Source organism: Octopus sinensis, linkage group LG6 (assembly GCF_006345805.1).
Source record: "Octopus sinensis linkage group LG6, ASM634580v1, whole genome shotgun sequence".
Taxonomy (NCBI): Eukaryota; Metazoa; Mollusca; class Cephalopoda; order Octopoda; family Octopodidae; genus Octopus; species Octopus sinensis.
Genome location: NC_043002.1, coordinates 20,041,147 through 20,061,014, shown reverse-complemented (window position 1 = coordinate 20,061,014; position 19,868 = coordinate 20,041,147). Strand labels below are relative to the sequence as shown.

The window sequence follows — 19,868 nt, the reverse complement described above, 5'->3', positions numbered from 1 at the left end:
TCAAAAATTTTCCCTGACCAATGACATGTCATAATTAAATTTCTAGACTATTAAATTCATCCTTTATTTGTGTATGTTTAATGCTGGTTTAATCTATCCAATCCTCAGTTGTCTTCTAGTGTCCTAATGCATAAATCCATTTCCTTTGTCTTGGTTTACCTTAGAATACATATTTTTGTTGAAGTATTTCAATATATAATGTAGGAAATTTAAATGATTATTGTAATAACTTACACTAAATTCCCTTTTTTGCCCATTCCTTTTTTCCAGTGAGCCCTCTGCTCGTGTATTTTCAGCAGATATTAACATAAATCCTATTGATCACACTAGTTTCCAGAGGGCTTGCAAAAATAATATGTATTGACCTTTTCCCTGATGATATCTTAAATATAATGAAGCCTTTTGACTTTTAATTCCTGTTTTGTTTCTCATCATTATCATTGTTTAACATCTACTCTCCATGCTGGCATTGGTTAGACGGTTTGACATGGAGCTGGTGTAAAATAATTCTTCTATAGCTCTGAAATGTATCTCTGAAACACATCAAGGTGTTTACATAGAGATGTAAATTACTTCTTAATTCACCTGTGAACTTAATGTTAAGGTTTCTTCATCTCTAATGTCTTGTCAGGCATTGGTTGCACACGTCTGCAATATGGCATTTTTCAGTCCTGTGTCATCTCACCCTCTCTCTTATCTCACCTAACTTTGTCTTCATGAGTCTTCCTCTCCAACAGTTACCTTCCATGTCAGTACAAGTATTTTCACTACTACCTATATGCAATACTTCCATACTAGTACCGTTATCTACTTTGTATTCAGAGTTTCAGCTCCAATGGATTTTACTAAACTCTTTCCTCCTCATCCTCCAAAAACCTTCAACATTCAGTCCCTGTGTCCTATTACTGTCCATCATTATATTTATCATATGACCAATTATCAGTTATCATTCCCATCTGCATCAATTACCACCACCACCACTACCTTCAGGCAAGGACTGTACCTAATTACCAAAGTTGTTCTCTTGTAGGCAGCGTTGATTTGACTCTCGTTGGATGGATCCTGTTGTTTCTCTGTCGCAACCTCGACCACACGATGCAGAATGGTGGCAATGGAGATGATGACAAAAATGCTCGCAAAGATAAGGACAATGGTAGGTAATCTGTTGCTATTGTGATAACTGCAATACTGAGCACAATAACTAAATTTAATGTCTGGCTCTCTTTGTATGTGCATATTTGAATTGTTTGTTCAGTTTTGTTTTAAAAATTGCAAAGTTTTTATTGTTAAATGTTGAGTGTAATAATCATTGTGAGAATAAGTTTGAGCTGGTAAAACATTGTCAAACACTTTTTCCAATTATAAAGTCAGCTTTTAAGAAAGGAATAGATGTTGACATTGCATTTTGAATTATGGTTCATAATTCTTCATGCCTATATATTTCCTATTTGGTTCCACAAGCAAGGACAGTGTTTAAATTTGCTGAAACACACAAACCCTGTTAATTGTATCACTTTAGTAGTGAGTGAATAATTGACCTTCAAAGTGTTTGATATCTTGTCTCCAGTAATCTACCATATATTGTGAAGTGGCATTTAACTGGCAGCTCAGTCTTCTTATCTCTCAGTGAGAACTACAGTTGATCTAGCTGGCTGTTATAATCAGGAGCAGCACTGAATGATTAACACATTTCATTAGCTGGTAGTGCTGTGATCAAATCCTTCCTAATGTTAGGAAAAATCTTCTAAAATCCTTCTGGGGAGTGAATGTTTGCTGTGTTGCTGGAACATATTTCGCTAAAATACATTGAGTGTTTAGTTTGAAGAACAACAGTTATTTAGATGTAAAGTTACTAATTCCAAGTAATTCACATGTAATTGGAATCACTGTAATCTACTGTTGAAGACTTTAGCTTCAGGCAGTGTCTTAGGGTGAGTCAATTACAGGGCAATGCAATACTTCACAATTATACAGTGCTCATGATGTGTATAATGAAACATTTTCACGTACTGTACATGTTAATAACTAGATGAACTGGTCATCATGACTTAATCATTTAACATTTTCATCATCATCATCATCGTTTAAGTTTGTAAAATTGACTTACTCATGAATCCATCTGTTAATTAAATATTCAAATTTTTTAAAAGTCATTTTGTGTGTATAGGACACCTTTGGTAAAATTATTGAAAAGCTATTAAAAGAAATATCACATTTTACCATCGCTCTATATTTATGTCGAGCAGGTACTTACCTTCCAAATCGCTGGAGTTTTCTGCAAGGAGACATGTCTGGTCAGCCAAACAAAAGCAAAGTGAAACAATCAATGAAGTCTTATCGGAGATGTCTGCAGAAAAGAATATTCCATCACAAACAAAAACTTCAGGATTTGGAGCAGGCAAAAAAGAAGTTCCTAGCGTCACAGGCAGAGAAATATTCCCAGAGTCTCAGCTCAGAAGCTCAGGCCCTCTTTAAACAACACGAGCAGCAATTTAAAAAGATATCCCAGTATGCATCAAAGGTATGTATTTGCTACCTTCCATTATATTTTCCTGTGAAATTTCCTTGTTTTTATATTACAAGGAATGTATTTAATGTTTAGCCTTTATAATATCAGTGGTGTGGTGTACCATTGGTGATGTTGATAATTTGCATAACAGGAATATATATTGAGCATTTTACACCAGTAAAATGCTAAATATATATTCTTGTTATGCAAATTATCACCTGATGAGGTAATTAAGATTATGTTTAAACAAGAAATTATGTAATACTAGCTGTTATTTGCTGAAACATTCAGGTTTTATAAAACACAAACTATCATATATGTTGTGCAGCCACTACAAACAGATCGTTTGTGCAGGTCATTTGGCAAAAATCTGAACACTCGTATGCTGTCTTCAACGGGAGAATCCATCATATATATATATATATATATATATATATTATATATATATATATATATATATATATAATATCATCATTTGTCTATAGTTTTCTATGCTGATACGACTTGGTTGGCTTTTCTGAGACAGTGTTTAAGCCCTTCCTGTCACCTCTTACAATTTGCAGGGATGAAGTGTGCCCATTCTATAACTGACAAATGCACAGTTGGTGTATGTGTGTGTGTATAATTAGTTTTATGCTAACTTTTCCATGCTGCTTTGATGGAACTAATACAAATGGAACTTCCTGTGTGATTTAGTTGAGCTTTTCCTGCTATCAAAAGCAATAAGGCCAAGTATTTTATGAGTTGAAAGAAGCACATTATTCCATCTACTTCAGCAAAACTGTTATAGCTGATAGTTGCTACCTATGCAAATAAGCAAGAATAATTATGAAATCTATTTCTTTGGTACGATCAGCTTGATATACTTAAACCCGAAACTTACCGATACTAAATTACTAGAGAACTAAGTGTTCACTGGTAACCAATTTTAAATTTTCTACCACTAAAATATTCTGTGTCAGCACGAGTACTTTTGGAGGTTTTGTATTTCAAATAGTTTAATAGTCTTTAAATAATTGTTTCACTAAATCTAGGACATTAGTATTTTAATAAATTTGTGCTATCATGATAGTATTTGGCAAATGGTTTAGAGGATTAAGTTAAATATCAAGTCTTAATTTTTCAACATGCATAAAAGCAAAGATCTCCCAAGCATTATTTTGGTTTCATTGATATAAATGAAATGGCTGATGTAGTTTTAAAACAGTTTTGTATTTGAGTCAACCTTGTATGCTTTATTCAAATAAAGTTTACTGCAACTGTTGATTTAACAATACCACACTCTGTTTCCATATTTCAACACTATCTTACAGATTCGCAAAACTGATGGGGAACATTTCCGGAAAATGGTGAAAGATGACAGCTGCCTTGGCATTGTGAAAGATGCAAATGATGTAGATGCTGACTCCAGTCTAATATTACCTCGTGAGAGGTGTCTTCCCGTGGTGCGAGGTCTTGTCACTCTAATCCTCAGTATGGATTCTACATGCAGTGTTGACCTCTTTCTTGTGGCCAGCAAGGTAAAAGATTCATTTATATCTTCAGGATTACGCTGTTTTCTCGGATCTTTTCGGTTTGAACGGCAGTTTTTTCTAGCGGTGTCATATGAAATTGTCACCCATAATTATGACCCTAGTATTGATCTATTGCATTTCAATTTCTTTTAGGGTAGGGTTAGTTAGGGTTGGTTAGGGGTGGGGGAAGGGTATCTTTTTTTCTTCACAAATGTAAATAAACCCAATCTGTTTCTTAAACGAGGGACATATTCATCCGGCACAGAACACTTTTTAACTCAATGGACGTCATCGATTGGTTGAAATTGCAGAAATTGAAGACAAAAAACAATAAATATCTTAGAAACTATAGAATTTTCTCAATAAAGCCAAGAGAAAAAGATCTTTTATAAACACATTCTACCAGTATACGAAGTTTAAAATTTTTTAGTTACCTAGAAATTATGTTAAAAACTACCGTTCAAACCGAAAAGATCCGTTTTCTCTCTCTTCCATATTACATTCCTTTATATCTGTACAACAGATTCTCATCATAACTGAGACATAAAACTGGAAGATTTACTCTTTCTACTTCAGTTGCTCATTCGTCCAAATACAAATACCACCAAGATTTAAAATTTTACATAATATTCTTTTTTTACTGATATGTAAGTTGTTGTTGTTGTTAATGAAGCAGTTCTTCCAGCTCTTGACATTCTGAGTTGAAATTCTACCAAGGTCAACCCTGCCTTTCATCTTTTGGGGGTTAATAAAATAAGTACCTGTTGAGTACTAGTATCAATGCAATTGGCTTCCCTCTTTTCTCAGATTTGCTCCCTCTTGCCAAAATTAGGAAGAATTGTTAATGATCCCTCAGATTGATACAAATTTACAAATATTCATATATTCTTGAATGAACTGTAATAGTTGACTGATACTTTACGGCCTCTGCATTTGAAACTCTGAATGTAGGCCCACTCTAAATACTGAAAGGTACTAAGCTACTCTTCTGTTTCTACCACTTTACCACTTTGGTTGTTGCTTATACCATCAACTACAATGTAGCAATGTGGAACTTAGCTAGATGCTGTTGTTAATAGTTGAATAGAAATGGCAGTCTGGAGTATGGGACTAAGCCAGATGCTGTGATGTGGTAGTTCAGTGGATGCTCTAATTTGGTCTCAATACTTGAAATTCCAACCTTAGTGCAGTCAACTCTACCCTTCTTATTGCTCTGGGGTTGATAAAATAAGGTTATTAAGATATTGGTAGTGGTGGGTATTAATAACACAAATAAGCCCCTCATTTCTGACAATGAAAAACCATTGTTAAATGCTGTGGGTGAGTGATTTAAACTTAGGCTTATGAAAGATTGATGTCATAATTTTGTATTAACCATAGTTTGGAAAAGCTGCCTTCCCTTTCTGAGATCAATGATTGTCTTGTTTAGATTTTAAAAAATAACTACAAAACATACAAGAACTCTTTACCCCCCCCCCCTCTCTGAATGAAGACACCAGAAAAGCTGTCAATAAACAGCAAAATAAAGTAGATAATGAGAATTGAAATTGTTCTTTCTTTATGGATTTTGCCCCATTTTGTCATTTTAATCCTAATGCTGATGTTGCCTTTTTTCTAATACTATTCAGGTTTTAGCACGAATTTGCTTGGCAACAAGACCAGCCATTTGTTTGTCAGAGGCCATGACCCAAGACCAACTTCAGCAGTTAATCCTTTTGGCAGCTAACCAAGATTTCAACCATGGCACCGTTGCTTGGGGAGGCCCCTGGGCTGGGCATGCAATTACTTGTCTTTTACAAGACATCTTAGATGGTAAGTACCTAGTTTGTTTTATTTATTAGCTTTTTTTTTATAGCATTTTGTACATAGTAATGTTACTGGTTACAGGTTTCTGATGTGAGAATAAAGGAATGTACGTGTAAATATCCCAAGATACTTCATTCAAAGCACTAATTTATTGGTTTTCTCACCCTCTTCTCTTTCTCTTCTTTTCTAATTCTCTGTTCATCTTCCTCTCTCCTCCTATCATACTGTCTTCTGTTACCCCCCTCTCTCCTCTTTCTCTCCATGTTTGTCAGTGTAATAAAATAGATGTAAAACGATCATGACATTGTTGTTTACATCTTTTGTTGCTGAAATAGAGCAGATTTGTGCACAATTTACATCTTTCAAATTCCACTTGCAATGCTGTATTCACTTCAAAACCTTAGTAAAAGTGACTTGCCCAAAGTACTGCACTGTGGGAGTGAACTGGTAACCATAGGGTTGTGAAGTAAAAATCTTAAGATGGCCATGTTTGCATCCCTGTTTACTCATTTACTGTTGTTTTCTGTCTTCCCAGGTGAACGACTCTATCCTGCTAGTAGCCCGTTGGAGGGAGTCACAGATGATGACATATCAGCTGCTGTGAATGACAAATTGGATTCCTTGTCTGGAAGCCTTCCTATACCTTCATTAGATGCTATGGCAGTTGAAGCCATTGATGCCACTGGTTTGTACTTTTCATCTTTTTATTCCATTATCACTTGGTATAATTCAGTCTGTTTGCTAGTTTACTCCAAGATATTTATGTATCTAGTAAATGTAAAGTAGCTATCGTCACTGTTTAGATGTCATTCTGTCCAAAGTGCATAATTAGGATCATCAGTTCAACTCTGAGCATATTTATAATACAGCACTTCTCTTTCAGCTTTGAATCCTTTCTTTTATGATGTCTGGTTTTCTAAGTTCTAATCTAACTAGCTCAGATTAAAATCTTTTTTACTCTCCCTATGACTTGTTACCATGTATACCTTCCTTTCGAGTGGGCCACATGGGGGTGAAATGGCGGAGTTCCTTCCAAGCGTTGGGCCTCATGAAGGCAAAGTGGCCAAGTTCCTTTCAAGTGTTGGGCTTCACAGAGGCAGTGATCAAGGCCTTTGGCATCATGTCGTGCTTGAGAAGAAGACCCATCAAACAAAGCAAAATTGCAGTCATGGCAGATACCAGTGTCATACAAACTGGCACCTGTGCCAGTGGTACATAAACCCACCCATTACACTCTCGGAGTAGTTGGTGTTAGGAAGGGCATCCAGCCATAGAAAACCATGCCAAATCAGACTGGAGCCTGGCACAGCATGCCAGCCTAGTCAAACCATCCAACCCATGCCAGCATGGACAACAGACGTTAAATGATGATGATACCATTTTATAAAAATACAGTTTAATAAAGATGCTTTGACCCATTTGCTACCATATTTCTGTTGAAATATACAGCCTTTGTTTTAATTAATTTTGAAAATAATGAAGAATTTAGTAAAATAACTTTGCCATTATTAATCTGGTGTTTGGAACAGAAATTAACATGAAATTTTGAAGGAAGCTTTTAACGTAGATCACTGTAAAGAGAAAGTTTGTATTATAGACTCAAGTGTAATTTCGGGTGGGTTGGCATCAAAAGGGTTTTAAATAAAGATCTAAGATACACTATTGCTAGACACACATCACACTTACCTCTTTCACAGACACAGAAGCTGCTAGATTTTGGGCTCATTCAGTAGTTGAAAAATAATTTGTCAGTCATAAAAACCTTCCCACATATGGCAACAGGTAAACGTTTTAAAACAATTTGTATGATAAAAGCACACTTTGTTAATCTCCCAAGCTTCCTGAATGTAGCATTAAGACAGTCATTAAACAAGTCCCAGTTGAGATCATATAATTTTCTAACATAGGCACAAGGCCCGGAATTTGTGGTGAGAGAAACAATTTCCATTACCACCAGTATTCAGCTAGTGCCTTATTTTATTGACCCTAGGGGGATGGAATTAATGTCTGTATGAAATTTAAAACTAGTCTGTTTGAAACCAAAGGACATATTTTACAATGGCATGAAGAAATTTTTCAATAAAAATCTTACCGTGACATATTTTCTCTTGTATATTAACACATCAACTTAGTTGTTTGCTGATTGACTTTATCATTCAACATTTATTCTGAAATAATCTGTTGAGGAAATCTGAGAATACTGTCCATCAAGGTTTTCTCACAGGTTCTGCTTATTCTATTTAGCTTTGGTTTTTTTTAAACCAATACTGGAATTTGTTAGCCTTATATGTTTTATTTATGAAAATTTGCTATTTTTAAAAGAATCTATTAAATTGATATTTTGGTATTCAATCTCAAACTGTAGACTCTGAACTTGGTCAATCAAAAGAATCAACATCAAAGACTAACTTGGATTTCTTACTGGAAGAAAATGAATATGATGATGATGCTGCTGCTAAATTTCAGGAGTTCATGGTAGGAGTTCAATCTAAGCCACCCCCTGGACTGGATTGTGATGAGGGCTCTATCCAGTCTGTCCAGTCAGCAGATGGCAACAATACTCCAGATGCACTAGCTTCGTAAGATTTTGATTTTTCTCACCTTCTAAAACAATCAGTTCAGGAACTAAATAAAGCTGGATTTTTTTCTATTGGAAAATGTTCACATTTCACTATAAACATGTCATGTGCTAATTGGAAGGTTTTCATAAACTTCAGTCTTTAAAGTGCTATCAGTTTTATAGTTCCCAATAGATCACTGGAGTAGATCAGGCTTTGTGAATATCAGAATATTCTCTAATATGTCTATTCTTTTAGATTTTCTACTTTTCTGCATGTTAGAAATGTTTTGTTTTGTTTTCATTACTACCTTTCTACTTGTTTCATCAGAGTTTTGCTAAAAGTGTAGTGGTATTGGTTTATTGTGTTACTGTCATCAAATTACATGCACCAACTAATGTGTATTCAGGTTTTCAAGTGAGGCTGCTTAAAGAAAAAAAGCACAGGATTGTAATATTAAATTCCTACACTTTTGGGGGACATGGCATCTGTGAACTTGAAGAAAGAAAAAGAAGACTATGTTAAGATTATTATTATTAAATACTAATGTTACATTATAAACTGAACAAGACAGCCAATAACATCTTCCTATCTTAAGTATTTTTTAAGATTCAGGAGTCTGAAGAGTCTTGCTCTTAGATACTTACCAGTTGATTCAATTGTGGTATCAAATGTTAAATCTTATATTGACAGTGTTTATTACCCGGATGAAAAGAAACAGAAAATGAAACAATGTAAATCCAAATTTGACTATGGAAAATCTCTCCTTGGGCCTCAAGGATTATCAGCAGCTGTGGATTTCCGCTTGGAACTTGGCTTACAACTTCAAGCTGAGCTTGGCTTGCGAGTAAGTGTCTTTTTTTTCTTTTCTTTTTTTTTTTTGTTAATGGTGGTTCATTTGTATAAAATTCTACTGAAATGTCAAAATGTTTCATTCTGCAATTGTCACTACCATCTTCTGTAGGTCACAAGTGACTCTTGTTTAGGTTCAGGTTAGACCTGACTCAGCAGGCATTGCAACTGTAACCATTCAGCCTTTTCAGGTATAGAGTATCTCGCCCAATGGATTTGTGGTAGGTTTGGATGTTGATTCTAGCAGGTTATTGATGCTGCCAGACCAATGTAATAAATGGAATTAATGCATACATTTGGTTCTGTAATCAAGTTTTGTACCTGGAAATTAACTGTGGCTCACTAATTAAGAAAGAAAAAAACAAAACAGAATTTCCATAACTTGATGTTTGTCTACCTCTAGTCTCTCCAACCTGGCATTTCTTTTTCCAGCCATTTAAATAGATTTACTAATGTTTGAAGTCACAAAGGAAACTTGATGGTCTTAGTAATTAAAATTAATAGACATTAATATGTTTGAATATTGATTATAATTTGAAGCTTCAGGAAAATAACATATGAAAAAAAAATCTTAACATGTATGTAAACTCTTAAGCACATTTAACCAGACAAGAAATGACAGTATGGACTGCAAGATATGTGTTTTATTCAATACTACACAGTCAAAATGGAAAAGTATGGAACTTAGAAGAAACTTTTGAGCTAATAGTGTGATTTTGATTTGATGAGCCCAAGAAACTAAGATTGCTTTAACATTTCTATTTAAATGTCTTGCATTAATACATTATTTCTCATTCATTCATGTACTCTTTCTCTTATTTCCCTCTCTCTTTTTTTCCCTTGTGTTTATATTCATTTCTACAAGAAATGACAATACACATCTTTCCACCACCAACTGCGTATTCTGACCTTGTAGGCTCAGCCAGCATTAGTCTATTAGCATGGATGCCAACACAATAAGTATCTTTCTTAGTACTTAAATGACCATCCTGCCTAATGCCATGGGAATAGTATCAGTATACTGCTGACAACCTCATGCACATTTGCCATTGCATCTCCAGCAACATAAACAGCAACTGAGTTGGCCATTTTTTCTGTGTATGGCAGGTGATGGATTGCAGCAGAATACAAAGCAAAGTGGGGCAGTAAGTGAGGAAATGGTATCACATCTGTCAAATCCATACCAACATGGAGAATCATCATCATCATCGTTTAACGTCCGCTTTCCGTGCTAGCATGGGTTGGACGGTTTGACTGGGGTCTGGGAAGCCAGGAGGCTGCACCAGGCCCAATCTGATCTGGCAGTGTTTCTACAGCTAGATGCCTTTCCTAATGCCAACCACTCCGTGAGTGTAGTGGGTGCTTTTTACGTGCCACTAGCACGGAGGCCAGTCGAGGCGGCGCTGGCAACGGCCACGTTAGGATGGTTCTATTTCGTGCCATCGGCACTGGTATCACAAGTGGATGTAAAATAATGATGATACACTATAAAAAGAATTTGCTTACAAATAAACTAAAAATGGTGTCTTTATGGCAGTGTTGTTTAAAGAAACTTACTGTACTTAGTATTAAATCTTTGTACAAAATGTTTTTCTTTCATAGTTTTAGTATAACTTGCATCCCAGTTTTTCCAGTTAAAAATCAAATATAAAATAGTGCAATTTATCCCCAAGTAAATAAGGTAAATGGTTATTTGGTTTGGCAGACAAAAGATTTATAATGTATAGTTTTCATTCTAACTGTTGTTGTTGTTCTTCTTCAGGTGATGCTTTCTTATCAGATGGTTTCTGTCCAGGGAGCATTCAATGCACGTCTGCCACTTGCCCCTCCAATCTGGCACTTTTTCCAACCATTCCAATTTTCCAGCACAGATGATGAACTGAGTGAGATAATACAGTGTACCAGCCCAACACAAGTATGATCATTTTACTTTGATTACTGTTAATATTGTTGTTTAGCACTAGGTCAGCTACATCCTGTAAATGTATGGTCAATAAAATTACTAGATAATATATCTAGGACTGTAATATCAATGTGACCCTCTTGTTTTAAGATACTTGGATATGATTTAAGGGAGGTTTGGCTGCTGTTTCTTGCAGGTGTAGAAACTCTCTGGTAAGGTCGTTATTTCAAATGCAGAACTGAAAAGACTTGTCCATCAGTACTTTAGTGTATTAGACTAAATGTTCTGCCGTTGCTTCTCCTTACCTTTCTTGGTGTAACTTTGTCCTTTATCCTCCATCATCGTTTAACGTCCGCTTTCCATGCTAGCATGGGTTGGACGGTTCGACCGGGGTCTGGGAAGCCAGGAGGCTGCACCAGGCTCCAGTCTGATCTGGCAGTGTTTCTACAGCTGGATGCCCTTCCTAACGCCAACCACTCTGAGTGTAGTGGGTGCTTTTTACGTGCCACCGGCACAGGTGCCAGAGGAGGCTGGCAACGGCCACGATTGGATGGTGCTTTTTATGTGCCACCGGCACGGAGGTCAGATTAATAAAATGAGTACTGGTCAAGTTAAAGGCTTCCTCTTTCAAAATGTGTGGCTTTGTGCCTGTTTTAGAAATAACCATTGTTGCTCTTAGTTTATCAAGTAAATATCAGCATGAACTGTAAAATTTATAGTTTTAATAGGATTTGAACTTAGTAAATGAAATATTATGTAAATTTGCTATGGTCTTACTTATACAATTTTTATTTCTTGTCTTCAGTTTCAGACAACCAGTTCTGCAGGAATGCTTTGCATGTGCTATGATCACATGACCTCTCAGCTTTTGAGTCAACAAGTCCATTTAGACACTTTGCTTCAGCTTTGGTTAATGTTGAATGAAGACAGCAACCATGAAGATGCCGGTGTTAGCAGCGGACAGCCAGTAGTATTTGACTCTAGCAAAACCCCTCTTATAATGCTGAACCCTTCTTTTGTAAACACTCTTCTTGAAGCCCTCTCTTACATGCCCAACATTCCTGTCCGCACCTGGGTACTTGCATTCCAAACCCTCACATTGCTCTGCAACCAGTGGGTGTCTCATGGCAATCTAACTGTTGGGAAACCCATGGCTTCTGTCATTCTCTCAAACCCCAATTTCATGAATGTCTTAATACGATTTCTGTCCAGCTCCACCAATACAGGTCCATCAGCCTTAACTTTACGATACCAACAGGTAACTATAATCTTTTTTATCAAACCTCTATTGCATTCAGATTATCTATTTTTATAAATTAATGATACATATTTATATTGTATACATTTCTTGGTGTTCTTCATATGGAACCTTTTCTCCACTCTTGTGTCTTCCAATTTCCTTGTGCTGAATCAGTTATAATTGATATTTTAATTTAAAGACCTTAGTATATATGATAACCACCTAATAAGAGTCCATATATCAATTACTAGATTTCTTTGTTTAAGGGATCACAAAGATAGGGCATTTAGTTGAATTTGTAACGTTGTGACTTTGTATATTAGGTGCAGCTGTGTGTTAACTGCAGCTCAGTTGGGGCAGCTTTTGATATTCACTTGTTTGGAATTCTACTAGGGTAAGGAAAAAGTTTGTGCGCTGTGTTAAAATAATGATTTTTTTTTATGCAAGAATTTATTTAAAAACAACAACTATTCTTCAAAATAAAGACCATCATTTTCCACGACCTTCTGCCAATGATCTGCAAGCTTTCAGATTTGGTCAAAGTACCAATCCTTCGGCTTTGAATTAAAAAAATTCTTTACAGGCTTCTTCAACTTCATCAAATGACTCAAATCGGTGACCTTTCATAAAACGCTGTGTTGATCGGAAGAGACCATAGTCAGATGGAGCAACATCTGGACTATAGGTTGGATGTGACAGAATTTCTACACTATCCAATTCTTCAATCTTGTTGCTGGTCTTTCTGGCCATATGCGGCTTTGCATTGTGTTGTTGAAACAAAGTGCATTTTCGACGAACAAATCTTGGGTACTTTTCAACCAGCGCATTGAAGACTCGATCAAGTTGCTCACAGTAAAGTTTAGCATTGATGGCATGACCATTCGGCACAAGTTCAAAATGCAAGATTCCTTCAAAGTTCTACCAAATGGAAATCATCATCTTCTTTCCAAATTGAATTTGCTTTGGAATGGATCAAGGAGTTTGACCTTTTGGGATCCAACGCTTGCTTTGAACGTGATTGACCAGGTAGAGCCACTTGTCTAATGTCACAATTCGCTTCCAAAAGCTGTCATCCTACTTATTGTTGAGCAATTGGCAGCAGATTTCAACTTATTTGGATGCTTGCGTTTTGGTCAACTCGTGTGTATCTCGTTGTGGCTTTTTGTGGACAGAGTAAAGTTACTTGAGATGATTCCAAACTGTCTTCTGATCAACACCAAGTTCTTAGGCCAATTTGTGAGTGCAACATCCAAAATGGCTTGCAAGTCTCCTTCGTCCAAAACCGTTGATCAAACAGAACATGGCCCGTCTTCAAGATCCAAATCACCTTTATTGAAATGCTTGAACCATTTCTGTGCAGTTTGCAGTGCCACCATACCTTCACCTTCAACGTCGCAAATTGCTTTGGCAGCTGCTTTTGCATCCAAATTCTTTCTCCAGTAATGACACAGTAATATGCTAAGCTCAAAATTTGTGATTTTGTAATCAAATATCTGAAAATAGAAAACAGCAATAAATTTTCATAATAGCCACATTGTTACGAACACAAATCAATAGTCATCAAAAACATACATCAAACATGACATGAACTGAATGAGCACACACACACCACAAAAATATATAAAAAAGCATTATTTTAACACGGTGCACAAACTTTTTTATAACACCTTGTTGAAAACTTTCATCTCACAAGCTCCTTCTCACTGTTTTAATGATGATAAAATAATAATTAAATTATATTTGATGAATAGAAGTGTGTGTTTGTAAATAAACACAAATAATACATGCATTATCTCTCTCTTTCTCTCTCCCTCCAGTTTATTCCCATTTGTAAGAAATTTTCTCTGCACTTTGTTTAAATTAAGTCCTCAATAGGTCTGCACTTCTGTATATCATCATTGTTTTTTTATTATCTGCTAGGTTGGACCTTCAGCTGCTAAAGCTTTCTATGAGTTTCTCCAGCGACTGGAAGTGAAAGCACCTGAACAAATGACACTCAAAGAACTTCTTCTAAAACTGGTGTACGTTTTGACTGCAGACAGGTAAATACACTTTCATTAGATTCTCTTTTGCTCTGTAAGTAACTTTTATCTGGCATGAATAGTGCAATGTGATGCAGCTGTAGTCCAGTGCAATATCAAGTTTCTACTACAGGGTGCATGTCATGTTAGTAATGGGTCCAACAATTTGGTTGTGGTGCACCTTGTACTTGTGCAACTACAAGATAAATTTCTTGTGCATGAAAATCAATATTTTATCAACTTGTAAAGAAAAAAATACTGTTTTGATATTAACTCTTATTTTTTTCTTTTCTTTCCAGAGGAGCCTTTTACAACAGCTCTGGACCTCTGGATGCACAATGTCGCTTTTTAGATTTTGTCCTTTGTCTAAAATATGAACAAGTTGATGTCAGCAATGCAATCAGTGTAGTAGAGGCTATCAGTTCTCTAGTTCACCAACACATCCTGTGTCAGGAGCTAGTGGTATGCCGCAAGGCAGGAGATGACGGAATCAATGCTCGCTTCTGCTTTGGTGGTTTATTTGCTAGCCTCTTTCGAGGTGTTGATACAAGCTCAAATACTGGTGACGCCAGCCGTGATAGATTTATGTGCAGCCTTGTGAAACTTGTCAACATTCTTGTCCAGATTCCACTACCAGCTCGCTTTTCCCGGAACCCTCCCCAAACAGATACAGCAGAAAGTACAAGTACACACCACCTCCCTAATTTGTCTACCCCCTTCACAGCTGCCCCTATGCCAGACTCAGCTAAGCTTAGTCATGTGCTTGCTTCTTCCCCACTTCGCAACCTGTCTCGTTCAGATGATGAGAAAGAGCAAGAAACTTTTGAGGAGAAGGGCGTGTCTGCTTCCAGTGGACTTGGTGGGCAGCCAGCTGGTGACCCCAATGACAACACTACCTACCTGGCCGACATCATTGTTGGTCACCAGCAGATCATGTCCAGCCTGATACATACTCTGAGCTACTGCAGCAGCAGCCCTATGGCATCACTCATTTGCAACGGGATAGGTGCCTCTTCCTCATGCTGGTACGATACATTTGGAATAGGAGAACCCCTTTCCGTCGGAGACGGCGTATACCAAATATTAGTTACTTTGACCAATAAGTGTTCGGACATTAAACTTGTGCTGGAGTCTTTGTTTGTGTACCTGTCCAGTGGGGGCAGACAGTATGTACAGGGGCACAGTCTCTGTCGACTTTCTGATCCACTACTCTGGTTTATACTGAAAGTACTAAATAACAGCAACGCTGTGAAAATGTTCCTTCAAATGGGTGAGTACCTTTGCATATTATTTTTGTTTATGGGCAAGTACAATTACACATTAGTTTCACTTGGTCAATTCCATTTATATTGGAATCATTACAAATCTGTATTGCATAGCATTTTATTTTAAGGAAGAGTCCAAACAGTTTTGGTCACTTAAAATTATAGAATTATGTTAGAATGAAAGTTGTTTGGGATTCAAGGTGGTTTTCTATTGAAGCATATGCACTAGTTTTTTTTCTGTTGTTGTTTTCAGTCTTCATTTCTTTTAATGAGAGTAACGGATTACTGAGTGATTATGATTCTGGTTTAGGTGTAGCTTGCTTAGTAATTAGGGTTCTGATGAATTGATAGATTCCCCTACCACTGTTATGAAGGTGATGATTGATGGACTTCGACCTGAGAGTAGTTACTCCACTAAATGAACTGGACCATTTAAGCACATTAGTGGTCATATATACAACAATTGTATATATGACCATAGCTGCTTATTGGTTAATCTCTCAACTCAAAAGAACTGCACCTCCTAATCTTAGCTATGAAATATCACCAGCAATATTGTAGAGCTTTTGATAAAACACTTGTTATTTATACTGGAACAAGCAAACTCTCTTAGTTGCTTAATAAATGGAAAGTAGCATGAAGGAAAAACAGCATAACATAATATTTTGGCAATTGAAAATTACTTTTTATAAGAGTGCCCCTATCATCACATTATGTTTACATATGTACAATGTCTATAAATGCACTGCAAAATCTCCCATGAGCCTAAAATGGTTGACATCTAGTTTGTTACCTCATCTGTTTGAATTGAAATCTTATTAGAACAAGTTTTGCAATTTATTCATTTGACACCAATAAAATTTGTGAACTCACACAGTGAATCCTCTTGGTTATTCTGTTGACCCTTTAACAAAAAATTTCTTCTCCTGCTTAAAAAAGTCCTTTAATTTCTTTAATGAGAAATAGTTTCTAGGAGAGTAATGTATTGCACTTGTGACTTCTAGGTTACAAGTTCACATCATGCTGTATTTTCTTACAAGATATTTAATTTTACTAACAATCACCTCCTGCATTGTACTAGAGAGAGACACTTAACTCCTTTTGTAGTATTTTTTGTGGAGGACACTTAACTCTGCTTGTCTGAAGATCCACAGTTATTGTCACCACTATGTATTTCTTTATTTCATTTATTCATATTTTTCTTTAATTTATATTTCTGTAGGGGCTGTCGATGTGATTTGCAACAACCTGGTAAGTTGCAGTCAGAAGATTGTCAACACTAGCCCTGGTCTTATCTCTACAATGATGCAGAACTTAAACAATAGTAACAATAGCCGGCTACCCAGTGCCCACCGGCTCAATGTCAATTCCACTAACACTGACTGTAATGATATTCTACAGAATTTTGCTCCCCTTGGTAAGTAAACCTCTCAAAGAAATTAGCTATTGTTGACAGCCTGCCTGTTTCTTAATCATTCTGTTAAGCTTTTGGGTTGTCTACTTCGAATTTGTATTTCATGAACACAAAATGAAATTACTTATGACTGTTTTAGATACAGACTATGTAAGGATTGCTGCTCACTTGAGCCAGTTTCAGAGTTTACCAAACTGATACAAACAAATAACTAGTAGTTTGTATTTTGGTATTGTCACCATACTGAGTCTGTGGCCAAGACACTGACCTGTAGCTAACTCAGATCATTTCACTTTAAACAGATACCATGTATAACTTGGTGTTGCAAATAGTGTGAATTGCAATGTATAAAAGCATTTTAATTACTTACATTACTCATTTCTGTAATACCCAACTATAAAAATGTTACACCATCCAATAATATTTCTTGTGTTGGCTCAAGGCTGTATGTTGTGGAGTGGGAACACTTGATTTAATCAATCCCAGTCCTTGACTGGTACTTATTTACTCAGCTCCAAAAGTAAAGGTTGAAAGTTCACTACAATAGGATTTGAATGCAAAATGTAAGAGACAATTATGGCGAGACATTTTGTCCAGTGCTCATACAAGTCTTCCAGTAATGTGGAAACATTCAAGTTTGCAAAAGATATTTAGCTCACAATTGAGGGGAAATCGATATAAAACAGTAAAATGTATATTTTTCTTTCTATCAGTTAGCAGGAGGTCATCAAATTCATATATGCCTCTTCACCTATGCTAGCTGTGGAAACCACATGAAAGGTTATAAACAAAAATTGAAAGGGTTTAATTATTGTGTTTAAGCCAGAAATAAGTCCTATTGAAATTGCTGTTTGCTTTCTTTTTACAGGCTCCATATCTTCAAGTAGCCCCACAGCTACACCTGCTGAAGTACTTATTCAAGCATCACCTCCTCACCGGAGGGCCAGGTCAGCAGCTTGGTCCTATCACTTCTATCCAGATGAGACATGGGTTGACTTAACAATACAATTGCCATTTGCCATTCTGTTGAAAGAGGTCCAGATTTCACCTCACAATACCTCATTATCCAGTAAGTAGTTTCTGACTTATCGAATTCTTTGTCATTGTTGGGATGTAGTAATCTTATATCTACCACAAAAAGCATTTTCTCTATTCTCTTACTAGTTTCAGTCGTTGGACTGCAGCTATGCTGGGACATCATTTAAAAAAAAATTTTATCAACCTTAAAATGTTTTCACTTGGAAACTTTGAACTTAAAGGAATGTAACTAAATTATCACAAAACATTTTGTCTCACACACTAGAAATTCTATGATATAGATTTGTGTGGTATTCATGTTTTTTGTTTTTTTTACTTTCAGCTTGTCCATCCTATGTTTCTCTGGAGGTCAGCCATGATGGGATTACTGTGACACCGATGAGTGCGCCATTGATGACTTGCAGTCTTGGCTTCATCCGTCTCCAGCTGATTCGGCCTGAGGTTGTCACCATGGTTACCATCCGCCTGCACAGGGCTCGGGATTCTATGACCATTGGGCTGTCACAGATCCTATTGATGGGACACAGTGCATTTAGTGAAACCAACCAAAAGCCAGCCAGTATTTTAGCTCCAACTGATGATGTGGTATCAAAAACCAGGTCAATACTCACTTTTTTTTTTATCTTACTTTGTGTAAATGTTGTTCTTTGTGCTTTGTTCAAATTAAGTAAATCTGTTCCACAGCTGTGGTATGTTTACATAACTTTCAGTTGTGACTCTTATTAAAGCCACAAGCCGGCAGAATTGTTAGCATGTCAGGCAAAATGCTTAGCGGTATTTCGTCCGTCTATGCATTCTGAGTTCAATTTCTGCCAAGGTCAACTTTGCCTTTCATCCTTCTGAGGTGGATAAAATATGTACCAATTGAATGCTGGGGTCGCTGTAATCAACTTACCATTCCCCTGAACTTGCTGTCCTTGTGGCAAAATTTGAAATTATTATTATTATTATAGTTTAATATGAAAATTTTTAGAATTTATTAAAATTTGTCATATAAATATGTTCATAAGTACTGTGTGTGTGTTTGTGTCTGAGTGAAAGCTTTTGTGCATATATGCATCCACTATCAAAATAAATGTGAAAGTAAGAAAAATAAACCTAAATAAGCATTTATGAGGGAACAGAAATTTGATTTTAACAAGATATCAGTTCGATTCCTACTTGATACTCTTGCTAATTTTATTCCTTCATTCTTTCTGTCTGCCTTCTTCAGACATTTTCTCTTAATTATGTGATGTCACAAGACATGTTTATGATGCTACCAAAAGTTTACAATAATCTGAATTTTTATACTATTTTCACTTGACAGCCTTGGCTGGGTCCAACTGTTGCAGCATTGTTTGACCGTCGAAGAAAGTATTGCGTCTGCAGCAGCAGCCATTCCACATTTACTGACCACATGCACTGCCCTGTTGGTGTCCCCTCAAGCCAGCACTCATTCACATCATCTTGAAACAGTGCTCCTCAAACTTGGACTACATTCTACAGATATGGGTCTTACCCTCATCTACAGTTTATTAAGGAAACCATCTTTCCTTGGACAGCCTGGTTAGTTGTTAGAACTTTTCTCTTACAATTTACTGTTTGTAACTCTGTGTGTGTGTACAGGTGATATCGTTCATTTCCAGTCTTCCATTGGGGAAATATTACCTCACTTAGAAACAGGTGAGGGTTGGCAACAGGAAGGGCTTCCAGCTGTAGAAAATCTACCCCAACAAATTCCATCTGACCCATGGAAGCATGGGAAA

At 36.4% G+C, this 19,868-nt stretch overlaps 1 protein-coding gene across 2 annotated transcripts in view; it reads left to right on the top strand.

Annotated features, from left to right (window-relative positions):
* Window positions 1–19,868, top strand: part of LOC115212794 (baculoviral IAP repeat-containing protein 6) — a 142,537-nt gene that overhangs the window by 86,161 nt on the left and 36,508 nt on the right. For both annotated transcript variants that reach the window (XM_029781493.2, XM_029781494.2), the window contains exons 25-39: window positions 1,031–1,153; window positions 2,247–2,521; window positions 3,823–4,029; window positions 5,652–5,835; window positions 6,365–6,514; window positions 8,195–8,408; window positions 9,081–9,234; window positions 11,002–11,154; window positions 11,948–12,400; window positions 14,303–14,424; window positions 14,703–15,673; window positions 16,891–17,085; window positions 17,951–18,151; window positions 18,443–18,719; window positions 19,430–19,668. In XM_029781493.2, the coding sequence (XP_029637353.1) occupies window positions 1,031–1,153; window positions 2,247–2,521; window positions 3,823–4,029; window positions 5,652–5,835; window positions 6,365–6,514; window positions 8,195–8,408; window positions 9,081–9,234; window positions 11,002–11,154; window positions 11,948–12,400; window positions 14,303–14,424; window positions 14,703–15,673; window positions 16,891–17,085; window positions 17,951–18,151; window positions 18,443–18,719; window positions 19,430–19,668 (3,918 nt within the window). The remainder of the gene's footprint in view (window positions 1–1,030; window positions 1,154–2,246; window positions 2,522–3,822; window positions 4,030–5,651; window positions 5,836–6,364; window positions 6,515–8,194; window positions 8,409–9,080; window positions 9,235–11,001; window positions 11,155–11,947; window positions 12,401–14,302; window positions 14,425–14,702; window positions 15,674–16,890; window positions 17,086–17,950; window positions 18,152–18,442; window positions 18,720–19,429; window positions 19,669–19,868) is intronic.